Source organism: Cucurbita maxima, unplaced genomic scaffold, assembly GCF_002738345.1.
Source record: "Cucurbita maxima cultivar Rimu unplaced genomic scaffold, Cmax_1.0 Cma_Scf00013, whole genome shotgun sequence".
Lineage (NCBI taxonomy): Eukaryota > Viridiplantae > Streptophyta > Magnoliopsida > Cucurbitales > Cucurbitaceae > Cucurbita > Cucurbita maxima.
Window position 1 is genome coordinate 3,827,825 of NW_019272029.1, and position 22,682 is coordinate 3,850,506.

The following is a 22,682-nucleotide window of genomic DNA, read 5'->3' on the forward strand; positions in this document are numbered from 1 at the left end:
CAAGATTAGAATGCAATAGAAAATTTCACGAAACTAACTGATTACTCTTCTAAACAACGGTGTGCTCGATTCCTCGAGTTGCATCGAGAGAGGGAACGATTGGTTGAAAGCTCAACTCTTTATAACCGACCCTTAAAGTTAGATTTTTCGTTTGTTCTTTTATTTTATTTTATTTTTTTTTTGGATTTTACGTAATTACGAGTGTTTCGTATTGAAGGTATGTTTTGGAGTAGCTCATTAGTTATATTGGCATCTTTCATTTCCTTTCCAAAGGCTCTTGCTCCACATTTGTGATGATATTTAAGAAAAATAATAGTACTTATTCCTCCGAATTATTAGGATTGTTTATAATTTAAAATATTTGTTCAAAAGGTATTTATAGAGTGCTTATGACCTCGATGCTAGAAAGCGTTCTTCATTTTTAATAATATAAAGTCATACATTAATATGACGTATAACTTTTTTTAGTAGCTAGTAATTAGATCTCTTGTATGCTAAAAATACGTACCTTATGATCATTCATTTACACTCCATATTAAAAAAAAAAAAAAAAAAAAAATCACAATTTCATACTTTCTATTTTTTTTTTCAATTTACAGATTAAAAATTTAAGTTAATATTACAACTCACCTAAAATTAGAAGCAAGCCAAGAATATTAAAATTAAGTTTAATTGAAAAAAAAACCTACATTAAGTCTTTTTCTTTAACATTATAGTTAGATTAAATTATTAAATTTAAGATTAAAATTAAAAAATATATATTACAATTCATTTAGAATCTTTCGTTATTATAAATTTTTTTATATTAAAATGCAATATAATGACGTAATTTTATTTTTATTTTTAAATTTAATTGGATTGTTTTTAGAGTTAATATATATAACATTATCGATAACCAACTCAAATTATAATATTAAATTGGGTTGAATTTTTAAAAAATAAAAAATTTGGGGCAGAATATTTTTTTAAAATAAGTTGTACATAATTTTGAAAAAATAAGAATATTTAAAGTTCGTGCAAACTTTTTTCGAATTTTAACACGTGTAGGACAAGTAAGGAGACAGCGTCAGGGACGATCAAAGTCCAGCACACTCCACGTGTCCTTAATTAACTTGATAAACCCGGTCCGTTTCTTCCTCTCTCTCTCTCTCTCCCCCCCCCCCCCCCCCNTAAAACAATGCCCGCGCCCCTCATTTTGTAGCGCTTCATACTTTCCCGCCATTATACTGATCTACAAGTGCTCGAGTTTCTATTGTCTTTCTTTCCGTTGCAGCTTCTCAATCTCGATTCGACGAATCGCAGGTACGTGTTTTCAATCGGTTATAGAGGTGAAGGAACCGCAGGATTAGATAGCGTTCTTGAAATTACTGAATATTTGTTGAAACGGATTGTATGCCTAGCTGAAGCAGTTGAAATTATTGACTGTGAGTTCGTTTAGCTGAAATACTTTAAGTATCCGATGTTCTTCGGCCTTGGGCCTCGGAAGTTCTGAATCCAATGGATTTTTTTCGAACTTGACGCGATTTTGAGTGATATTGTTGTTGTTGCAGTTTCTCCCCAGGATATGGAGATCCGTTTGGTTTTGCTCGGTTCGCGGTTTCTATTTTTCTTCGTTCTCGTTTCTATTGCATTTTCTGGCATGTAAGTAATGCTATGGCGTCATGTTTCCTTTTGAAAATTTCTGATCATCTCGTTGGTTAGGAGTGAGTAGAGGAATCTAGTATTTGTCATCAGCATCGGTAATCATACCGTTTTCGTTTGATTATAGATAGTAGCGCAAGTTTGCTTGGTACATATTGACATCATTTCTTGTATCTTAGAGAGAACTCGTGTTAGATGATTTAGCTAATCGGACGTAAATCCAATTGTTAATGATGGAAATTATAAAAAAAAAAAAAAGAATCCTGGTTGGAAATTACTCTTAGCTATGGATGATTCTGTTGAGCAATTTCCGGAACTGATTTCTTTTTTTAATTTGTACATTTAAATTAAATGACATTAAGTTGACTTAGTTTACTTTTTTTGGTTGTCTTGAAGATCTTGTCACGAGCATTGAAATCTCCGTTTCTCCTTATTATCATCAATCATATTAACATTGCGATATTTGAAGTGACACTACTTCATTGTCTCAATCTACTTTGATCTTACTCTGACATTTCTACTCATGGTAACTTGTTTTTCGTTTCTTGAAGATCTTTTTCTCTTTTGCACGATAAATAATTCTTAAAATATCAAAGCCCTGATTTTAGATTTGCAAGTAATGGAGGTATGGAAACGGAGAAAACATTGGCTATGATAAAACCAGATGGCTTGCGCGGTAACTACACCGATAGAATCAGAAGGGCCATTGTGGAGTCTGGATTCAGGATTTTGAAGGACAGAGTAGTTGAATTGGATGAAGATAGAGCAAGTCAATTTTATGCTGAACATTCGTCGAAAAGCTTCTTTCCTTCTTTGGTCAAATACATGACGAGGTACATACTAAATCTTTGAAATGTTGTCATGTTTTCTCTGCTAATACTCATTTGCATAATTAAATATGATCCGTGGTACTAGTGTATTAATACTGATGAGTACTTTACTGCATTTAAACTGCTTTCCTCTGCATTAATTTGCTGGCAAGTGGTGAATATGTTTGTCACTCGTGCAATTTAGCAGCCATTACACCACATCTGTGTGTACTCAGAAATGAAAAATTTGGAAGTGCTCTTCGATGGCTATTTTGTCGATGACTATTAAGAGAAGTAGTCTCACATTGACTAATTAAGAGGAAGATCATGGATTTATAAATAAGGAAACACTATCTCCATTGGCATGAGGTGCCAATGGGGCCTTTTAAGGAAACCAAATGTAAAAACATGAGAGCTTATACTCGAAGTAAACAATATCATACCATTGTGGAGATTCGTGATTCCTAACATGGTATCAGAGCCATGCTAATAAAATCCAATGTCAAACAAAGAAGTAGTGAGCCTTGGTGTCAAAAGTGACTCAATGGTCGAACAAAGAGTGTACTTTTGTTCGTGGTCGCCAGAGAACGAGTCGAGTCTCGATTAAGGGGAGGTTGTTCAAGAGCTCCAAAGAAGGAGGCCTCAGGGGAGGCTCTATGGTGGTGAGACTCTATGGTGTGCTTTGTTCGATGAGAGAATTATTGAATATCATTAAGATGAGTAGTCCCACATTGGCTAATCAAGAGAAAAATCGTGAGTTTATAAGTAAGGAACATTATCTCTATTGACATAAGGCATTTTGGAGAAACAAAAAACAAAGCCACGAGAACTTATGCTCTAAGTGACAATATCATACCATTGTGGAGACGATTTCTAACATATTTATCTTACTTTCTTTTCGAGTAATTTCAGTTATGCATTAGCAACATAGAGAAGTTCATGATACGTACCTCAAGCTTATCAGATGTTCATCAGTGTGGTTCTCCACCTTGAGCAGCCATATTCTCAGCGTTTAACTTAGTAAAAATATGGGTCTATGTATAACAGAAGACATTAAAAGCAATCTGGACTTCTAATCTGATCTTTTTGTAGCCATATGTATAGGTTTTAAACAAACATGAAATCTCTCTTGAATTGTGCGATTGTTTAAGTTCTTTCATAATGGTGTTCTTCCTCTGTCTTACACTGCTCATTAGTGGCCCAGTATGCGTTATGGTTTTGGAGAAACAAAATGCCATTGCAGATTGGCGTGCTATGATTGGGCCAACAGATGCAACGAAAGCTAAGGCTACGCATCCTAATAGGTCATAAATTTTTATCTTCGTCTCTATATACACTTCGCCTCCAGAAGTTTGAGATATAAATTCCGTACTGATGTCAATTCACTTGCTACCAGTTCACTTTAAGTTTTGGCTTTTATTATGGTCTCTTGCACGCTTTCAGCATTAGGGCAATGTGTGGCTTGGATTCAGAGAAAAACTGTGTTCATGGTTCAGATTCTCTTCAATCAGCTCATAGAGAGATCTCATTTTTCTTTGAAGAAACTGGTAAATTCTATTCCCTCTATCACATGTATATAAAATGCATATTATTTGTTTGTCCGCGTTCTACTTTCGTTTTTTATTACTGCAATACTTTTTACTGTCATATTTATAGTGTTCACACAATCTTGCGATCTATTTGGGCAAACATGCAGCAATCCGTTAATATCAAAAATTCTATAAATGAAAGTAAAAATGCAATATTGATTGATGTAGAAATAAATGTTGTACATTTAGAATCAGAAGCTGTAAATTCTAGATAGGAGGAGGGTACTGGTTGGGAGCGGACAAAGGCTAGATTTATCTGCCATTTACAACAAAACCCATTTTTTTAGATTATAAAGATTTTTTAAAATTATATTTCTCATAGAAAATGATAAAATGGAACTTTTCTTCAATTCTTCTCCCACAAGGCACGTCTGTTTCTTGGTCCTTAAAAGCGTACTCTCTTTTCTGTTATTGTATTTCTTTTGACAGGTGAAATAGTTGGAAAACATGATGAATTATAATCATTAAGCAGTCAGCGTATAAGAATGACTAGATCTTATGGACGACTTTATATTTATTATTCTCAAATTCCAAACATGCATTGCTGCCAGCACCCACCCAAAATTCTTCTGGACGTTGGCAAGCCGATACCTTGTACTGTGCACATCTCACGCGCTCATTTGGATATTTGTGTGCTATTTGTGGATGTTACAATTATGCTCAATGCCTGTATTAGAAATTTAGAACTTGTTTTCCCATGGCCTGTGTGTCAGTTTTATTTATCTTTTGTTACTTTTAAGAAGGATTTGTTTCGATCCATAAATGCTACTATTAGGAAGATAAAACCACTGGTTGGTGATGAGGGGTCTGTGGCTTCTTACGACCTTATTTAAACAGGATCTGTTCTATAGGTTGGACAATTGTGACCTTATCCCGTAGCTTCTTTAGTTTATTAAGTTTTAGGTTTTTTATTTGTTTTATAGTTTTAGTTAGACATGCTGCACACCTGTAATTGTTCCTGTTTACCCTGGTAACAGACGTAGGGCAGTAAATGATGGGCTGCAATGCTTTTCAATTAGAATTTTTCATTCAATAAAAAATTCAATATTTGTGCTTCACCCGTTGGTAATGATAATATTCCAAAAATTAAGTGTAGTTCTCCTCGATCCTTGTGATTTTCTTCCTTAGACAGGCCTAACATGTGCACTTTAGGACATGTTGAGGATTGTTGGGAGGGAGTCCCACATTGGCTAATTTAGGGAATGATTGTGAATTTATTAAATACGAATACATCTCTATTAGTATAAGGCCATTTTGGGAAGCCCAAAGCAAAGCCATGAGAGCTTATGCTCAAAGTGGACAATATCATACCATTATAGAGAGTCGTTATTCCTAACAGGACATTCCTTCACATACATGCCTTCACGTTAAGTCATGAGTGTTTTTTGGAATGACATTCAGTCTAACTTATAGTATCGTATGTTCTTTTGACCGGGATATGGGGTTGAAAACAACTCTTTTGCAGAAACATTCACACTCTTTACAAAAACCAATCAATAAGAGATTACAAAAACTCTTTACCATACTACTACACCTTGCTTTTCTTGGAAAAGCTTGGTGGAGGATAATATATATAGCAGAGGCTACACAATGTAGACCACACATTTGTGATCTTATTGATTTATTCTTAAAATATCTAAATATTTACTTTCTTTTAAAAAACATTCTATAAAATTTCTGACAATGGATTTATGTAATTATTGAGTTTGACTCTATTGGGCTAGTGACGATCTTTTATTGATGTTTCTAAAGGACATGAAGGTGATCATAAGAATTTTAATGATTCAAAATGATGTAGAGTTAATGACTCTAGCTAATCAGCAGGTTCGATTTCTTGGGCAATCTTTGTTCTGGTCGTTGGTCTCTCTGGTGTGCGGTTGAGATAGAGAAATGTGCGGGTTCATGATTATTTAGCTAATCAGCAGTTTATACGTAGATGGAGAATTAGCTTAGCCGTCTTAGTTATTGAGAATTAGATTAGCCATCTTCGAGTAGGTTTTCCTTTGCAACCCCCTTTCTCCGTAGACAAATATCTCCAAGGCATGAACAACCAAGTTCGATTAATTTCCCAGTCCTGTCTTCTTACTAATTTTTCAGTGATAAATTTATGAGGATTGAATCAACCTTGGAGATAAAATTGTTCACTGAATCATGTAGGGAGGATCTACACTTAAGTTGGTGACTGGACATCATTTGGAAGGCTGGTCTTTGTTCACGAATGAGTAGGCATGTGGAGTTCGGATGCATTTGAAAATCATTTGAATATTTAGGTCTTATCTGATAAACATGTTTTTAAAATTTAAGGTAAGTTTTGAAAATTAAAGTACATTTTAAAATAGTTTTTGTTTTCAATCTCATATACATTTTAACATAGTTTTTATTTTTACTTCAAAACCTGACTTTATGTCCTTTTAACTTAAAAATGGCGGTTAATGTTTGAGATAACTTTTAATATTTTGACATTATCAATTTTTATCTCTTATGTACTAACTTTTATGCCCCTTAATTATAATTGCACCCAAAGTTGAGTTGAAATTTTCTATTTATAAGTGAAAGTCGTCCTTGTATCACCATGCATAGCCTATGTTTTGCATCTATTGATTAGAAGGTAACTGAGTCTGTAATGCGTTAGCCTTCTTAGTGAGATTGTTAAAAAGACAATTTCTTGGAGTTTTTCTTCTTTCCAAAAACCTCAATTTTGCTAGCACTTCTCAAGTGTTAGAATCGTACAATAACGCACACACTCGATTTAGATGAACACAAAGAACAGGATAGAGAAAATGTAAGGAGAATATTGACGAAAGGTTTTGTATTGATGACTATAGATATGTAAAGTAAGAATACATTTTCAAAGCTGATATATAGATGATTCAGCTTACTATATATAGCTTCACTAGATATAACCATCTAGGATATATAAGTATCTACCGTATAGATATCCAAACTGTCTCACTATTCCTATGTATTTTTGGATTCTGATTTTCTGGACCACAGGTGCATGAATCCTATTTTTTTTATTGGGCGGTTAGCATAGCAGTATATGATGCCTTGCCCTGCTCTTCGGCATTGAAGAGGTATAATCTTTTGAACCGTTGGGCTTCAGTTTGATTTGATTTGGGCTTCAACGAACTTTTCTCATGGGATTTTTGATGATTAAGCTCCATGATGGCTAGCTTCTTTTTGTTTTTTATAAACCATCAGGTGTCAATTTCTTACACTAATCTCATTAACATTTTAGCATCGATCGGATATTCGTGTTTTTGGCTATGGAGTTCCTATTTAGTTCCTTTAGTCATTACTATCAATGCCTTCCTTGAGATGAGCATAACCAGATGCCAAAATTACAAGTTGCCAATTCTATCAAGGAATGACAGAGAAACATTTAAGGACCTAATGAACAGCAAGGAACTGAGGATGATCTGCACGTTGAGACAATACACTCATAATTCATACAGTAGTTTTGTAGAGTCATGATACTCTATTATGCTTTTTGCCCCAATTCTTGAGGTGGTATTATGGATATCATAGCTAGAAGTTTCCATTAAGAGATCAGATTTAATGAAAAGCGAGCTGGTCAAACTTGGATGATACAAGTCCACGCAATACCAAGTCTTAGTTTATGGTTGCCAATCGCAATATTTGCCTTCCTGAATTGGGAAGTTTAGCATATAGTTTCTCCTTTTAGCTTGGGTTTGTAAGCCCTAGACATCTACTAGATGCATCGCTCACGTGGTTTCTTATCTTTCTTTTAAAATAAGCCGTGTCTTGGTTGGAGTGATTCTTTTCTGACTCCACCCCTTCATATTTTATTCCACTTTTATGATTTTCTTTTCCCCTCCTTTTCCCTGCATCTCGAGGAACTTTTGGGCAATGAGACTAAAATGACGAACCTAGTGACGATTATGATGTAAAGATATTTAAGCCTCGGATATATATATATATATTTATATTTTTTTTATCATATATAATATTTGGATAATATATTATAATAATTATTTATATAATATATCTTAGATATTCGATTTTATGTTAGGATTTGATTAGCAATGTATTTTATTTTATTCTCAAGATTTAATTATTTATATGTTCCCTATTAGTAGGTAGCTTGTATCCTGTTTAAGCGTTGTGAACATTAGAAGATAGCATTTCTTTTATTTCTCATCTTAATGGTAATTCTATTTTTCATTCTTAACAGTTTGGTCAAAGAGTGAGACATCTCATTTATCTCAGGTTTTTTATCTCAGGTTTTGCTTTCCCTTCATTATTTTGAATCCATTTTAATATGTCAACCTTACTCCTGGCGGCCCATTTATAAACTGAAGTTTATATACATAACATTACAAGACCAGAATTATAATCTTTAGCCTATAAGGGAGATCACCGATGACTTATTTGGCTGTTTGTAGAAGTCTATTGACTAAACCCCAGGTTGTTTAAATTAGTTTAGATAGTGTATTTCTTTCTAAAATTTTAATATAAGAATTTGTACGAAATACTTGAGGGACACGATAGAGCGTTTTAAACCAAGTATGTAAGCACTAATTAAGTTAGTACAACAGTGGTGAAGGTTTTTAAAGCCTCTTGGTTAGTATAAGATATTATCGGTATTAGAAACGATAGTACTCTATGATGTTAGATGAGTTTGTGGCTGGTATTCAAAGAGGTAACTGTTACTTTTCCCCTTTCCGTTGAAAAGAAGGTGTAGAGATCCGAGAGTTGGCTTGGTTTGTGGCATCTTTTTAGGAGCAAAGGCTCCGAGGAAAGATTAAAGCTACAATATTTCAATCCACCCGGTTGGTACGACTGAGTGAATAACTTTGTCGTGACACGTGGCCTAATAGGTTTCAAACTGGCCATTTGCTGGGTGTTTCTCGGGCTTTGATCTGGGTTCACTGTCTAAATTTGAAAACAGTTCCTAGCGCTACTGTACAGTTATTTAAGTCATTAAAAGATTGCCAATAAGACTGCTAGTGCGATGCTGTGTTTGGTCAAATTTATATTGGAGTGAGAAGCTTGAAAACTATACTACGAATTAAATAAGAAACAGGGCTTGTGAAAGAGAACACACCACTTTCTATTTCTATTGATGAGGATAGGAGTTACTCCATTCATTCCTCTGTTGTGTAGACCTATAAAGAATTCTTTTCTTAGGCCGTTTTCGATTAGAGGGTTCCATTCCTCGACTGGACTAGCAATGTGTGAAAGGTAATAACTTAAGGGACAAGTCCAGTACCCGTGTCTACACGGACATGGTAGTGCTTTATATAGCAGACTCAACTTGGCCAAAATTTTCAGGACCCAACACTCTTTCTTTTCTCTCTCAATAAGCAACTATCTTGTCTTTTTGTGATGTTCCATATTGGTTGGAGAGGAGAACAAAATACCCTTTATAAGGGTGTGGAAACCTTTCCCTAACCGGCGCGTTTTAAAGCCTTGAGGAGAAACCTGAAAGGAAAAGTCCAAAAGAGACAATATTTGCTAGCTGTGGATCTGGTCGTTACACTTTTCCTCTCCGGCTTTAAGCACTCTGCTGTGGGTGGTTCTCTATGATAGATATTGGGTTGGAGGTGCTTGGTTTATGCGGCCTTTAGGAACATGTGTTAAGCACACACAAACATAGTTGAAATAAGGAACATGTCGACATGATCAGTAGTAAACTATCATATTCCATTAGCTGCTGTTGGTTTCTGGATTTTCTTATTTTTTAAATTTTAATTGGTCAAAATAAAACACCATTTTTGTTATTTTAGTTTGTGTGTACTTTCAAATTATTGAATTTAGTTCTTTCCAATATATCTTCAAAATGCTAATTAGTATTATGGTTCGTTTATTGCCAACTTTTCTATGAAAAAATTAATCTCTGCTAGTTATTTATTTTTTAAATTTACGAAACATATTCAATTGTGTTTTTTCTTGATTATTATTAAAGTTTGATAAAAATTAATTTCAAACTAAGAAAAAAAAAACACTAATTTTAAAGTATTTTAAACGTACACAATTTAGGAGTAACATTCTAATATTATTGAAATGATGGGAGGAGAAGTATTATTATATTACCTTATTTGCTCGGGAAATTGTATACAAATCCTTGATAATGTAATTGTAACGGCTTAGATCCACTGGTAGTAGATATTGTCCTTTTTGAGCTATCCTTTTCGGTCTTCCCCTCAAGGCCTTAAAACACATTTTTTAGGTTAAGATTTCCAAACCTTTATAAATGGTGTTTTGTTTTCTTCGCCAACCAATGTGTGGGACATGACAGAAATATAATTATCAATTGTTCATATGGTTAGCAAAGAAAATGTGTTTGGGTAAAAGATTAATTACAAAATTGTGGCGTATCATGTATGACGGAGAGAAATTATCAAGGAAAATGTGTGAAAGAGAATAGAAATTGTCTTAAGTTTTTAAAGAATAATTTGTGACAGTTTGTATACGTGTTGAAATTTTGGTGGAAAATGTGCGTGAGAGAGGTAGAGGAGAAAGATTAGGTTAATTGGTACTGAAGAAATAAAATATTTATATAAATTTTGAGAGTAATTTGAAAGTAAGTATATATAGGAATAGATGAACTTGAAAAGTGCGATGTTATTTGTATTGAATTATAAAAAAATGTATTTTGAGGAAAGTTAATGAGCGGAGCCTAATGAGAATTTGATCAATCTAGACTACCCAACTCAATTGGATTATATTTTTTTTATTTTTTTTTTTATATATATAATTTAAGTTGGGTTGAATTTTTAAAAAATTGAAAATTTGGATTGTTTTGGAGGTCTTATTCTACTTTTAAGAATATTATTAAGTTTAAGAATATTTGAGGTTTATAATTGATTTTAATGGCGTAGTATAACATTTGATATTTGGATTTGATGATAGTTTAGTTATACCGTACCTATAAATATAATTTTTTTAAATAATTAAAAAAAATAAAGATTTGAATTGGGTTTGATTGGAACTTTATTTGGATAACCAAATCCAATTTAGATATTTTTATTAAAATGATCTACTAACATAGAATATTAAAAACATTAGAAAATAAAATAAAGATCCAAATATAATAAATTTAGAGGATGCATCCATCTAGATGAACCCTACTTGGAAATTAAAAAATAATTTCTTGGGCTGGATCTTTTTGGTATTTCCAAATAAGGAAGCCTTAACTTCGACCAATTTTCAGAAAATTGTGCTATAATTGTTCATCCATGAGGCATGAGATAGACTTCTTAGGATTTCTTAGGAAAAGGGTAAAGAATGTAATATTATCAATTTCTCCGTAAAACAAAATGTACCAAATGTTAGGAATCACGATTTGGTATGATATTGTTCACTTTGAGTATAACCTCTCATGGCTTTGCTTTGAGCTTCCCCAAAACGTCTCATATCAATTGAGATTATATTCCTCACTTATAAACCCATAATCAATTAATATTGAGAGAATATATTAGTTATAAAATATATCTTTTTTCATTGGTAGTATATTTTATTTTATTCTTTCAAGATTTAGTTAGTTTATATTTTTCGTATTAGTGGTAGCTGTGAATATAAATGAAGATTGAAGTATGATCTATAATGTTAAAAAAGATGTATTATTGGAACAATGAGGGTGAATATTGAATTCCCACCTCGTGTAAGTGTCATTGCCATTAGATTAAAGACGTATAGGGATCAACAACACCTTTTGTAGTTAGCAGTTGTCTTAGGATTTGCATCTCAAGATCCGACGGATCAAATTATGACACGGTCGGTTGTATAGAGGATGTTCCAGAATTGAACCCGCAGAATCCTCCTTTTGTAGTGTTTTCAAATTACAGGAAATTAAATTATTCAATTGTTTAGAGAATGTTCTTCATGCTAGTGGTGTGTGTGCATTTTGAGTTGTATAAGAGGAAGAATCAGCCATTAGTTTCAGGAGTGGAGGGTCTAGACACGGCACTGATCGTATCACAGACCTCTGTTTGGGAACTTGAACCAACTCTTACTTGCTGTCACTGCCCAAGCTCCAGCATCAAACTTGCCTAATTTCTTCACGTTTTTTCATCTTCCCAGTACTCCCCCCAGTGGCTTTTAAGATCAACCACCTTCAAGTTTTGGTGTTGTTAGTTGAAGATGAAGGTGAGCTTGTTTTTACTTGGTTCATTGTTCTCTTCTTGTTCTGTTCTGGCATTCATCTTGTGTAGTTCAATGCAGTTCTTCAGCTGGATGCAGACTAAACTAAACGGCAAACAGGAGGAGAAGAAGAAGAACATCCCACATACATTCTCTACTTCTCGTAAGCTTTTCTCTCTTTTCCAATCTGGTGTCTAGAAGTGGTAGTAGCTGATAGGACAGAGTCGAACACTTGTAATCTAACACGACTCTTCATCCACAATGGTATGATATTGTCCACTTTGAGCCTAAGCTCTCATGCCTTTGCTTTGGGCTTCCCCAAAAGGTCTCGAGCCAATGGACAGAGTATTCTTTGTTTATAAACCTATGATCATTCCCCTAACGTGGGACTTTCATCATCCAACAAAGAGTCGCGTGGAGAATCGATTTACTGAAATGGTTTTGGTTGGATCCAAAATTTAGTTAGCTGGATCAAGATCCCAATGCAAATGGGGACATGATTCAAAAGGTAACCCAAATCACCAACCTGCAAACTTGGGTCCACGTGCGTTGTTCCCTCGACCCTTTAAAATCCCAAAATTTTCCTCCCTTTGTTTGTCCATTTCATGTGTACAAATCAACGTGATGGAAGGATTCTGAACATTTAACATCACATTTTGACGTAACACTTGATACTTAGTTGTGTACTAATTGAATAGCTTCCTTCTCCAACTTTGCAGAGCATAAAAAACAAGAATCTCGTGAAGAGTTCAGCGATTGGCCTCATGGATTGCTAGCAATTGGAACTTTTGGCAACAATGATATTAAAGATGAACAAGACATACAAGAGGAGGAGGATCCATCTTCTTCAGAACAGATAGTTGATATCTCTCCTGAAGAAGTTGGTAAATTACAGAAAGAGTTAACAAAGCTTTTATCTCGAAAACCGAACGCCGAAAAGCAGGTTGCAGATCTTCCATTGGATAGATTTCTCAACTGTCCCTCAAGCTTGGAGGTCGACAGGAGAATCAGCAATCCACTTTGCAGTGATTCAGATGATAAAGATGAAGATATTGAAAGAACCATTGGTCTTATCATTGGCAAATGCAAAGACATTTGGGCTGATGGTAAAAAGAAAGCTATTGGGAAGAAATCCATCTCTTTTCTGCTCAAAAAGTTGTTTGTTTGTAGTAATGGCTTCACTCCTTTACCACCACCAAGTTTGAGAGAAACTCTTCAAGAGTCTAGAATGGAAAAGGTACGTAATTTTTGTGTATATTTGTTATTTGTGATGTCCCACATTGTTGGGGGAGGAGAACGAACCACCATTTATAAGGGTGTGGAAACCTTCCTCTAGCAGACGCGTTTTAAAGCCTTAACGGGAAGCGCGAAAGGGAAAGCCCAAAGAAAACAATATTTGCTAGCTAACATTAATATCCGATGTTCTTTTCATTTCAATGGCAGCTTTTAAGAACAATTCTCCAAAAAAAAATCTCCCCACAACACGCCTCTCGATCTTCATCGTTGAAGAGGTACATAGAGGAAAAGCCGTCACCAAAAAACAGAAACGATGAAGAAGAGCAGAAAAAAGATGCCAAAGATGGATCCAAATGGGACAAGACTGATTCCGAGTGTAAGTTCTTAAACTTTTTAAAATCGTGTGGCTGGTAACGATATCTAACGGGTCAAAACGGATAATCTCTGTTAGTGGTGGGCTTGGGCTGTTGTAAATGGTATCAAAGTCGGTCACTGAGCAGTGTGTCAGTGAGGACGCTGGGTCTCTAAGGAAAGTGGATTGTGAGATCCTATCCCATATTGGTTTGGGAGGAAAACAAAACACCACTACCGTCCTCTAGCATATTTATAAGGGTGTGGATACCTTCTCCTAGCATACGCGTTTAAAGTCTTGAGGGGAAGCCCAAAGAAGACAATATCTGCTAGCGGTGGATCTGGGTCGTTACAGTTGGAGAGGAGAACGAAGCATACCTTATACAGGTGTGGAAACCTCTCCCTACCGACGATACGTAACGGGTCAAAGTGGACGATATCTGTTAGTGGTAGGCTTGGGCTGTTACAAATGGTATTAAAACCAGTCACTAAGCGGTGTGTCATCCTCGTTGGACCCCACAAAGGAGAGTGGATTGTAAGATCTCACATCGGTTCGAGAGGGGAACAAAGCATAACCTTATAAGGGTGTGGAAATCTCTCCATAATAGACGCATTTTAAAACCTCGTAACGGGTCAAAATAGATCTAGCCTTTTCTAACAACCCGTCTTTTTTTCACAATTACAGATATCGTTCTCGAGATATAATCCCGTCTCCTTTCCTAATCAATCTTCCATCTAACTGATTTGAAGAAGGTAACAACAACTCCTTACTCACTATCTTCACTATGTTTCATTTCATTTTACACATCAATGACTAATCTTCAAATTCATGACTTCTCCAGATATTCAATCTCCACCCTTTATCTTGATACGGATCGAACGGTGGGGATGTTGTTCATCACATCAAAACATCTTATTAACGGTGATTACATTTTTTTCATGGTTGTATGTTATGGAAACAGAGCAACTCATGTTTTGAAACATCGTCAAAAAAGTGTTCATGTGATGAACAGAGAGTTGCATTTTTTTCACTTTAATTTGCTGCATAATTCTTCTTCGATGTTGTTGTTGGGGGCTCCCTTTGTAACATACTTGAGGCAAATAACATTTTGTATTGTAATAAAGTTTCCAAGACAATGTTGTCGGGCTCTGTCGCATTGACTGTTTGGCTAACTATATGTATATGAATGTGTAGCTCAAACTAGTTTTAAGTATATTAATGACTTAAGTGTTAGAAACATTTATATCATAGTTGGCCGCTAAGCATAGGGACACACAAGTTATGTTGGAGAAATGATTTTGACCGACTCCAAATTTCAGGTTGGTTGAATTCCGGACCTGAGCAACTTGTTGGATGATGAAACTCTCACTTCAGCTAATTAGGGGAATGATCATGGGTTTATAATAAAGAATAATTTCCCCATTGGTATGAGTCCTTTTTGGGAAGTCCAAACCAAAGTCATGAGAGGTAATACTCAAAGTGGACAATATCATACCATTCTGTATTCGTCTAACATGGTATCAGACCCATGCCTTAAACTTAGTCGTGCCAATAGATTGGTAAATTCTCAAATTTCGAACTAATGACTCTAAAAGAAAAGGAGTCGAGCCTCGATTAAGGGGAGGCGTACTTTGTTCGAGGGGAGGTGTTGGATGATGAAAGTTCCACATCGGTTAATTTAGAGAATGATCATGAGTTTATAATCAAAGAATACTGTCTCCATTGGAATAAACTTAAATGGTGTTAAAGGCTACTTTTAAATTTTGAGATATATTTTTAAAACTTAATATTAATAATAAAAGTATTTTTGTATTTTATTTTAAACTTTTAAAACAAAATATTGATAATTTTCATCTAAAATCTAAAAATATTAAAATACAAAATTTAAGAATATTTTGGATAATTTAACCCATAAATAATAATAAAAGCCCTACATATTGGAAGTATTGAGATGAATCTAAAATACTAAGTACAAACTCGAAACCAGACCAACACAGCAGCTGGAGCTTCAATCTTCCGGGCTTCCGCCACGTTTAAGGCCGTCTCTCACCAAGCCCTAACTCTTTTTCAATTTTTCTTCTTCAATTTCTCCTTCTCTTTTACGCTTCGAATTGAATTGGATCTGAGCGCTTCTTTTCCCTTTTCGATTCGTTTTGTTTCTGTTTGCATTTTCTTGTTCTTAATCAGACCGCAAATTTCGTCCTTCAATCCTTTGTTTCCAGTTTCGAGGAACTTTCTGGAACGTGAAGACAGGGTCTTTGAGGAAATTCTCCAAGGATTTTGAGGGATTGCCTGGGAATCTAGGCAGCCAATGCTATTGATTTCGTTTTTAGTTGAAGGAAATTTTCGGTGATTATTTTTATTATTATTTCTACCGGACAAGTGTTGGAGTTCGCCAATGTCTTGGGCAAGCGCGGAAGATATCTACCTTTCAACTTCTCTTGCCAATTACCTTGACAGTATGTTGCTTCTCTATCGATTCTTCTGTTTTGTTTGTCAGATAAACGGGAAATTAGAAATCAATACGCGTTTTTCTTTATTTGAAGTTTAGTGCTACTGGATTCGTGTGTTTTGCTATTTTGTGAAATGTGATATTTGGCTCTTGATCATCATAGGGTTTTCCTGTCAATTTGTTCTGTATCGCAACTCTTTGATTGATAATGCTTTCTGACTTGATCGTTGTTTTTCAAGTGTAATGCTGTAACCCTACGGAGACCTTGCTGATTGCGATTATCGGGATCTGTTTGTTGATATGCAATTCCTTAAGAAATTATGATATATTCAACCAATTTTTTTGTTTACCTTGATTTGAAGCTTATTTTTCTAAAATCAGTACGGTATATAGACATATGAGAATAAATCATGATACTGTTTGGCTTGAAATACATGAATGAGCATCAATTTATATTTTCTGGGGAACATTTTAGCAATGTAAAAGAATTCATTCGAGTCTAAGTCCACTTCGAAGAGAATTTAGCACAAATATGTTTTTATTTGATGAATTGCTTTCGTTCCCTCGTCCTTTCCGGAGATAATGGATAAGAAGAGTACATCTCCGTGAGATTGTACTTAAATATGAATATTAGCTTTTTCTCCAATGTATCCAAGATATGACCAATGTGACACCTCTTTGAAAGAGCTGCCATGGTCAACTGGTGGCATAGGTGACTCGTCTCGCCTCGCCTATCACCATATGCAATTGTCTAACTCTGCCTTGAAAATGTTCGTTTCAACTTTGATTTGACACGATACGGGAGAATCTTAGAGGATAGTAGATAATTTACCTTTGCCCTGTGTTGATAGTATTTTAGCAATGAGCTAGTGTAACAATCAGCACGGGTCTTCCTCGTACTAAATGCTGTATGGCTGTTGTACAGCTGACTTCCTTCTGAATGATTGTTTGGGTATAGAGCTCTGTAAAAGAATTGAGAACGGAGTAAGAGATTGCATTAGTTTTTCCACCAATTGCATGATTGGAGAAAGCCAGAAAACCATATTATTTAGAGGTTTCAGCATGTTTGTAATCTTTAAATTGTATGGAGAAGGATTGAGAAAGCTAGTGTTTCTCCTCATGGCATGATGGTTTAGGAATTTGAGCATGCTAGTTATAGTTACAATTATTTAGCTTAATCATGCATCTCTATTTTGTTCTCTTACATTTGTGGAGTTGTTGCTGTTCTAATGATAATTTCAATCTTTAGAGAAGGTTCTGGTACTCCTTCGAGATGGACGGAAGCTATTAGGGATACTCCGTTCATTCGATCAATTTGGTATAGTTCTTTTCGAAACGTTATCTCATTTTATACTTCATCGTGTTAACATGTTCCCGGAGCCTGAAGAACTAACTGTTTCTGTATTCAGCAAATGCCGTTCTTGAAGGATCCTGTGAAAGGGTGATCGTCGGTGACCTTTACAGCGATATTCCTCTAGGCCTCTACGTAATTCGAGGGGAGAACGTTGTTTTACTTGGCGAGCTGGTAGGATGAATCTTAGATTTTCTTGGTTTCCTTTATTATTTTCCTTCCCACCTCTTAAAAATTTTGTTTTGGACTCGATAGGATTTGGAGAAGGAGGAGCTCCCTCCACACATGACTCATGTCTCTGCTGTGGAGATCAAAAGGGTAAGTGGTGTGCCAACTCTGAAATTAGTCTTCTGTGTTCTTGGTGATATCTGTTGGAAACTAGCATACACCATTTGCTTGTGTAGCTGCATATAAATGTTGTTGCCATTTACAAAGTAGAACATGTTTTTACAGGCCCAAAAGGCAGAGAGAGAGGCTACAGATCTTAAAGGTACAATTAGGAAAAGGCTTGAGTTCCTTGATCTGGACTGATAATCGCTGTTTCAAAAGCTTGAATTTGTTAGCTTAGCTTTCTTGTTTGTAAGTGAATCTCTGCTCACATGTTGGTTCTGTTATTAGACAATTCAGAGCCTATTTTTGGTGTCTACAATCTTAAACATTATGTTATGAACTTCAATTTTCTCGTGTAATATTTCATTCGATAAATAAAAACCCTTTCCTCTTAATCCTCTGCTGGCAATAGGTCAACGATTGAGTTCAGCTCCACTTACGGTACTTATGGTAGAAGAATTGATAATGACTATTTATACCGGAGCTCAAATAATCCCAATCAACTCCACTTACAGTAGAAGAGCTGATAATGACTATTTATATCGGAGCTTAAATAATCTCAATCCGCTCCACTTATGGTAGAAGAACTTATAATGACTATTTATATTTCCTTATTCCTCGTTGAATTATGTACTGAGACATTCACCGCGGAAGCTTCTTTAATTTCAGCTAAATTTGGGTATCGTGCTTCCATCTTATTAAGAACATAGATAGCCTGAGCCATCATCTTATTAAGAACATAGATAGCATGAGCCATTCAGGGTGGCACCATTGGCAAGGTCTAGGTCTGTGGGTGGCTTCTTAGTAAATAATTATACTTTTATTTGTATTACCTAAGTGGATGAAATTGGATATGTCTGAAATTCTGAGAATATGTTTAAAATTTCAACATAATATGTCTTATTGATGATGAAATCTCGGAACACCTCTTACAAGCTCAACTTTGTTAGAGTTATAGGCTTTGAAACTATTAGTTGAAGTTCTTCTCGAGAGACCATATTGTCGACGTAAAAGTAGAGATGTCCATAGAGCATTCTAGAAACATATCCTTATCTCTTATTTCAATCGCTTTCCCACAAATTTTCTCGTTCATTCTTGTGGAATGTGGGTGGGGACGGGAACAGATAATATAATTTTCGTCTTTTGCTCCGCTTAGCTGATAAGAAGAAAATCTCTTTTCACTTTCTTTCTTATTTTTCATTTGTGGGACGTGGGTAAGGACAGAAACGAATAATATAATTTCCGTATTTCGCCCCGATTCCTCATTGATTCCTGTGGGACCTGGGTGGCAACGGGAACGAATAATATAATTCCCGCATTTGACCCGATTTAACTGATAAAAGAAGAAATTTATTTTTGGTCCCTCACATTTACATTTTAGTTCAAGGAACATAAATGGCGCCCTACATTATTTGGTTTTATTGTTATGCACCGTAACTAACTCGGACGGAGCCAGCCAAATTCCCAAGTAAATCTGACGGCTCAGAAAAGGCAAAGGGGGAATCTAATCAAGCGGCCCCAACACGCACACGTGTCCTTCCACATTTTGACTCTCTGCACAAAATTCCAAATATCCAATTAATTAAATATAAAAATGAAATTATAGTCCAGCTTCTAAGCTTCTAAGCTTCGTTCTTTTCCACAGAAGAAGCGACACAGTCACAGATCTCGCTCTCACTCTCTACGACAAGCAAGCAAGAATCTGGCAGATCCACGTTCTTGCTGCTGTCAATCTTCTTCTCTCTTCCAATTTAGGGTTTCCAAGCTTCATTCCTTGGTAGCTTGGACTAGAATCCATGTCTTTTTCTTGCGGTTCTAATCAGGTACTGCTTTCCTTCACTCTCCTACTATGTGCTTCCTCCCTCTGCATTCACGCCTCAGTCCACCACTATTCTGCTGAGAAATTCCTTAACAAAGGAAATGCGTTTGTCGTCCATGGAGGTAGCGAGGGAATTCGCTCCTCCATAGCTGACCGCAACGATGCGGATGCGGATTCTTCTTCCAATCGCGATTCATATATTCGGTATGTGTTTCTTGATTCCGAGTTTTTTGAGCTGCGGATTGCGTACTTCATTCGTTGCTTTTATTTCAATGAATGTGGGAAATTATGAGTTAATTGGCAATTTAATGTTCTTTCGGTTTCCATTTTCGCTTACATTTATGCTTTTTTTTAGTGTAATTTTCGAAAACCTATGAATGTAGCTTGCTTGCTATCATTACGCTTTGGGCTTACTGTTAGATCAAATTTGGGGGAAGTCTCGATAAGATTTGTTAGGATTTGGTTTATCTGCCGTGGTGTCAATATATCTTTTCTTTTGTCTTTGTTGTGATAGTTACCTTATTTTATTGTGTACTGTCAAACCAGCTTCGAAAAAATTACATTTTGGAGACCCGAGGAGTTTTCCAACTTCAGCTCAGGACCATTGCATGCAATTGTTTTTGAGGTGGAAGACAGAGAGATGATTGGAGGCTCGGCCTATGGTGGCCAAAGGGCAATCTGCTGTACTGTAGATCTTGCTAAACTAGGTGTTTGTTCAGAAGGAGAAGTTATTTACAGGCCGTCCTCGAATAATTCTGGTTGGCCTCAAGTTTATGGAGTCTCCTTCAACACAGATGAGCAAGTTGCAACCCTGGCAACAAAATCAATTCAGATTACTAAATCAGGGATGTATAACTTGTATTTCATCCATTGTGATCCAAGGCTTCAAAATGTTGTTGTTGTTGAGGGGAAAACCATATGGAAAAATCCTTCTGGATACCTGCCAGGTAGAATGGCGCCTCTGATGAAGTTTTATTTGTATATGTCTTTTGCTTATGTGTTGCTTGGAATCTTCTGGTTCTCACAGTATGCTAGATTCTGGAAAGAAGTTTTTCCATTGCAGAACTGCATTACGGTTGTCATCACATTGGGGATGTTTGAGATGGCTTTGTGGTATTTTGAGTATGCTGAATTCAACCAGACTGGGATAAGACCAACAGGGATTACTATGTGGGCTGTCACCTTTGGAGTTGTTAAGCGTACGATTGCACGTCTGATCCTTTTGATGGTTTCAATGGGTTATGGTGTTGTTAGACCTACTCTAGGTGGACTGACATCAAAAGTTCTCATGCTTGGATTAACCTTCTTTCTGGCATCTGAAGTTCTTGAATTGGTTGAGAACGTGGGTTCCGTAAGTGATCTTTCAGGAAAAGCAAGACTTTTCTTGGTTCTACCTGTGGCAATCTTGGATGCTTTCTTCATTCTTTGGATATTTAACTCCCTCTCTGCAACTTTAAGCAAGCTTCAGGTATCTGGTTTGTTCATAACATCTTTTTTTTTCATCTGCCTTCCTGATTTTCGTTTGAATTTTAGATTGATTTCCTTCTAGCAAGTTGTTTTCTGAAGAACATTGTGAAAATAACCCGCTTATAATCAAAATCTATTTCAACCGAGTAAGTTAGTAGAGCACCAGGGCAAGCCTGGTCCTTTAAATGAAGCTTCCAATTGAAACGATGGAAGCAATTCTATTTGCTGCTAAAATATGCTTGCTTTTGGTGGCGTCCCTGCCCCAAGTCTAGTTTGATTTTTACCTTTGTTTTATGTTTCTGAAGAACATTGTGAAAATAACCCACTTTTAATCAAAATCTATTTCAACCGAGTAGGCTAGGAGAGTACCAGGGCAAGCCTGGTCTTTTAAATGAAGCTTCCAATTGAAACAATGGAAGCAATTCTATTTGCTGCTAAAATATGCTTGCTTTTGTTGGTGCCCCTGTTTTATGTTAATGCTGTAACTTTGTTCTGCATTTTTATGATGTAACTTCTGTTGATTGGCTTTCATTCATTATTGCTGATGCCACAGGCTAGAAGGTTGACGACTAAATTGGACATTTACAGAAAATTCACAAATGCATTAGTGGTAACTGTTATTGTATCTGTGGGTTGGATATGTTATGAGGTAATTTGTGCATTAAGACTTTTTTCCATTATCATAAGAACACGTTCAAACATGGGCCATTCAGGCATAGGCTTTGGAAAGAAATGAACATTTTTTTATGACTTTTTCCCAAACGCTCATCAATTGTCACTTACTGCAATTTCTCAAATGTAATCTTGCAGCTTTATTTCAAGTCAAATGACATTTACAATGAGCAGTGGAAAAATGCATGGATTATCCCTGCCTTCTGGCAAGTCTTATCATTTTCTCTACTCTGTGTCATTTGTGCTCTCTGGGCTCCCTCCCAAAACTCAATGCGGTCAGTTTCGACACTCTGTATCTCTGCCCCGCTCCCTCGTAACCATTGTACATTGCCTCATCCTCTATCTTTCTCAGGTATGCATACTCCGAAGATACACACGAAGAGTTCGACAAGGATGATACAGATCTAAGACTCATAAGACCATCTCCAATTTCCTCACCTTCCAAGGACGTTCGGAGTGTACCAGACTTTAAACCGCTGCGTGGAAACGACAATCCAGCTGGTGATTTAGAAGAAGATAAAACAGAGTAGAATTGGAATCAGAGGTCCTACATTTTGGTACGTATACATAGCCATAAGCTCATTTACTTTGCTAGCTCTATTTCCTGGGAAAATCTGGTAGTCTATAATTTTCAGGGGGAAATTTCTGTTAGTATAGACTTAGAGTGATGTAGTTTTTCTTCTTCTTTTTTAATCTTTTTCTCGCATAGAGTATTTGATCATTTGTTCCACAATAATCTTCCCTGTAACTGTGTGTAATTTTGATATTTAATGCTCCCCCACCTCCCAAAATCTTCCAATATGATGAACTCATAAATAATATCTTCCAATATGATAGATCCTGTTTCTGTTCTGTTTC

The 22,682-nt window shown here is 35.8% G+C and overlaps 4 protein-coding genes across 10 annotated transcripts; all 4 read left to right on the top strand.

Moving 5' to 3' along the window:
* The first annotated feature begins 1,135 nt into the window (after positions 1–1,135).
* On the top strand, positions 1,136–9,429 carry LOC111488723 (probable nucleoside diphosphate kinase 5). Of its 5 annotated transcripts, XR_002719238.1 has the most exons (7): positions 1,136–1,302; positions 1,551–1,641; positions 2,250–2,474; positions 3,647–3,754; positions 3,894–3,997; positions 7,034–7,113; positions 8,235–9,428. XR_002719238.1 is itself a non-coding variant. In XM_023136637.1 (6 exons), exons 2-6 carry the CDS (start codon positions 1,565–1,567, stop codon positions 8,318–8,320), a joined length of 600 nt encoding a protein of 199 aa, XP_022992405.1. In that variant the 5' UTR covers positions 1,136–1,302; positions 1,551–1,564; the 3' UTR covers positions 8,321–9,427. The 5 variants fall into 5 exon arrangements, 4 of the variants coding, with proteins under 4 accessions (XP_022992405.1, XP_022992407.1, XP_022992406.1 ...); XM_023136637.1 differs by lacking the exon at positions 7,034–7,113 and having other exon boundaries at positions 8,235–9,427; XM_023136639.1 differs by lacking the exon at positions 8,235–9,428 and having other exon boundaries at positions 7,034–8,009.
* A 2,197-nt stretch (positions 9,430–11,626) lies between these two features.
* On the top strand, positions 11,627–14,873 carry LOC111488695. The gene is made up of 6 exons (XM_023136592.1): positions 11,627–12,151; positions 12,227–12,308; positions 12,865–13,382; positions 13,589–13,757; positions 14,418–14,485; positions 14,575–14,873. Exons 1-5 carry the CDS (start codon positions 12,146–12,148, stop codon positions 14,435–14,437), a joined length of 795 nt encoding a protein of 264 aa, XP_022992360.1. The 5' UTR covers positions 11,627–12,145; the 3' UTR covers positions 14,438–14,485; positions 14,575–14,873.
* Positions 14,874–15,685: 812 nt separating this feature from the next.
* Positions 15,686–18,261, top strand: LOC111488744 (sm-like protein LSM1B). Of its 2 annotated transcripts, XM_023136674.1 has the most exons (6): positions 15,686–16,037; positions 16,117–16,192; positions 17,435–17,503; positions 17,595–17,710; positions 17,792–17,854; positions 17,990–18,261. In XM_023136674.1, the coding sequence occupies exons 2-6, from the start codon at positions 16,132–16,134 to the stop codon at positions 18,065–18,067; spliced, it is 387 nt and encodes a 128-aa protein (XP_022992442.1). In that variant the 5' UTR covers positions 15,686–16,037; positions 16,117–16,131; the 3' UTR covers positions 18,068–18,261. The 2 variants fall into 2 exon arrangements, with proteins under 2 accessions (XP_022992442.1, XP_022992441.1); XM_023136673.1 differs by having other exon boundaries at positions 15,686–16,192.
* Positions 18,262–19,489: 1,228 nt separating this feature from the next.
* Positions 19,490–22,682, top strand: LOC111488613 (transmembrane protein 87B-like). 2 transcript variants are annotated; one of them, XM_023136457.1, is made up of 5 exons: positions 19,490–19,889; positions 20,232–21,153; positions 21,706–21,801; positions 21,963–22,099; positions 22,177–22,682. In XM_023136457.1, exons 1-5 carry the CDS (start codon positions 19,663–19,665, stop codon positions 22,352–22,354), a joined length of 1,560 nt encoding a protein of 519 aa, XP_022992225.1. In that variant the 5' UTR covers positions 19,490–19,662; the 3' UTR covers positions 22,355–22,682. The 2 variants fall into 2 exon arrangements, with proteins under 2 accessions (XP_022992225.1, XP_022992226.1); XM_023136458.1 differs by having other exon boundaries at positions 19,710–19,889; positions 20,216–21,153.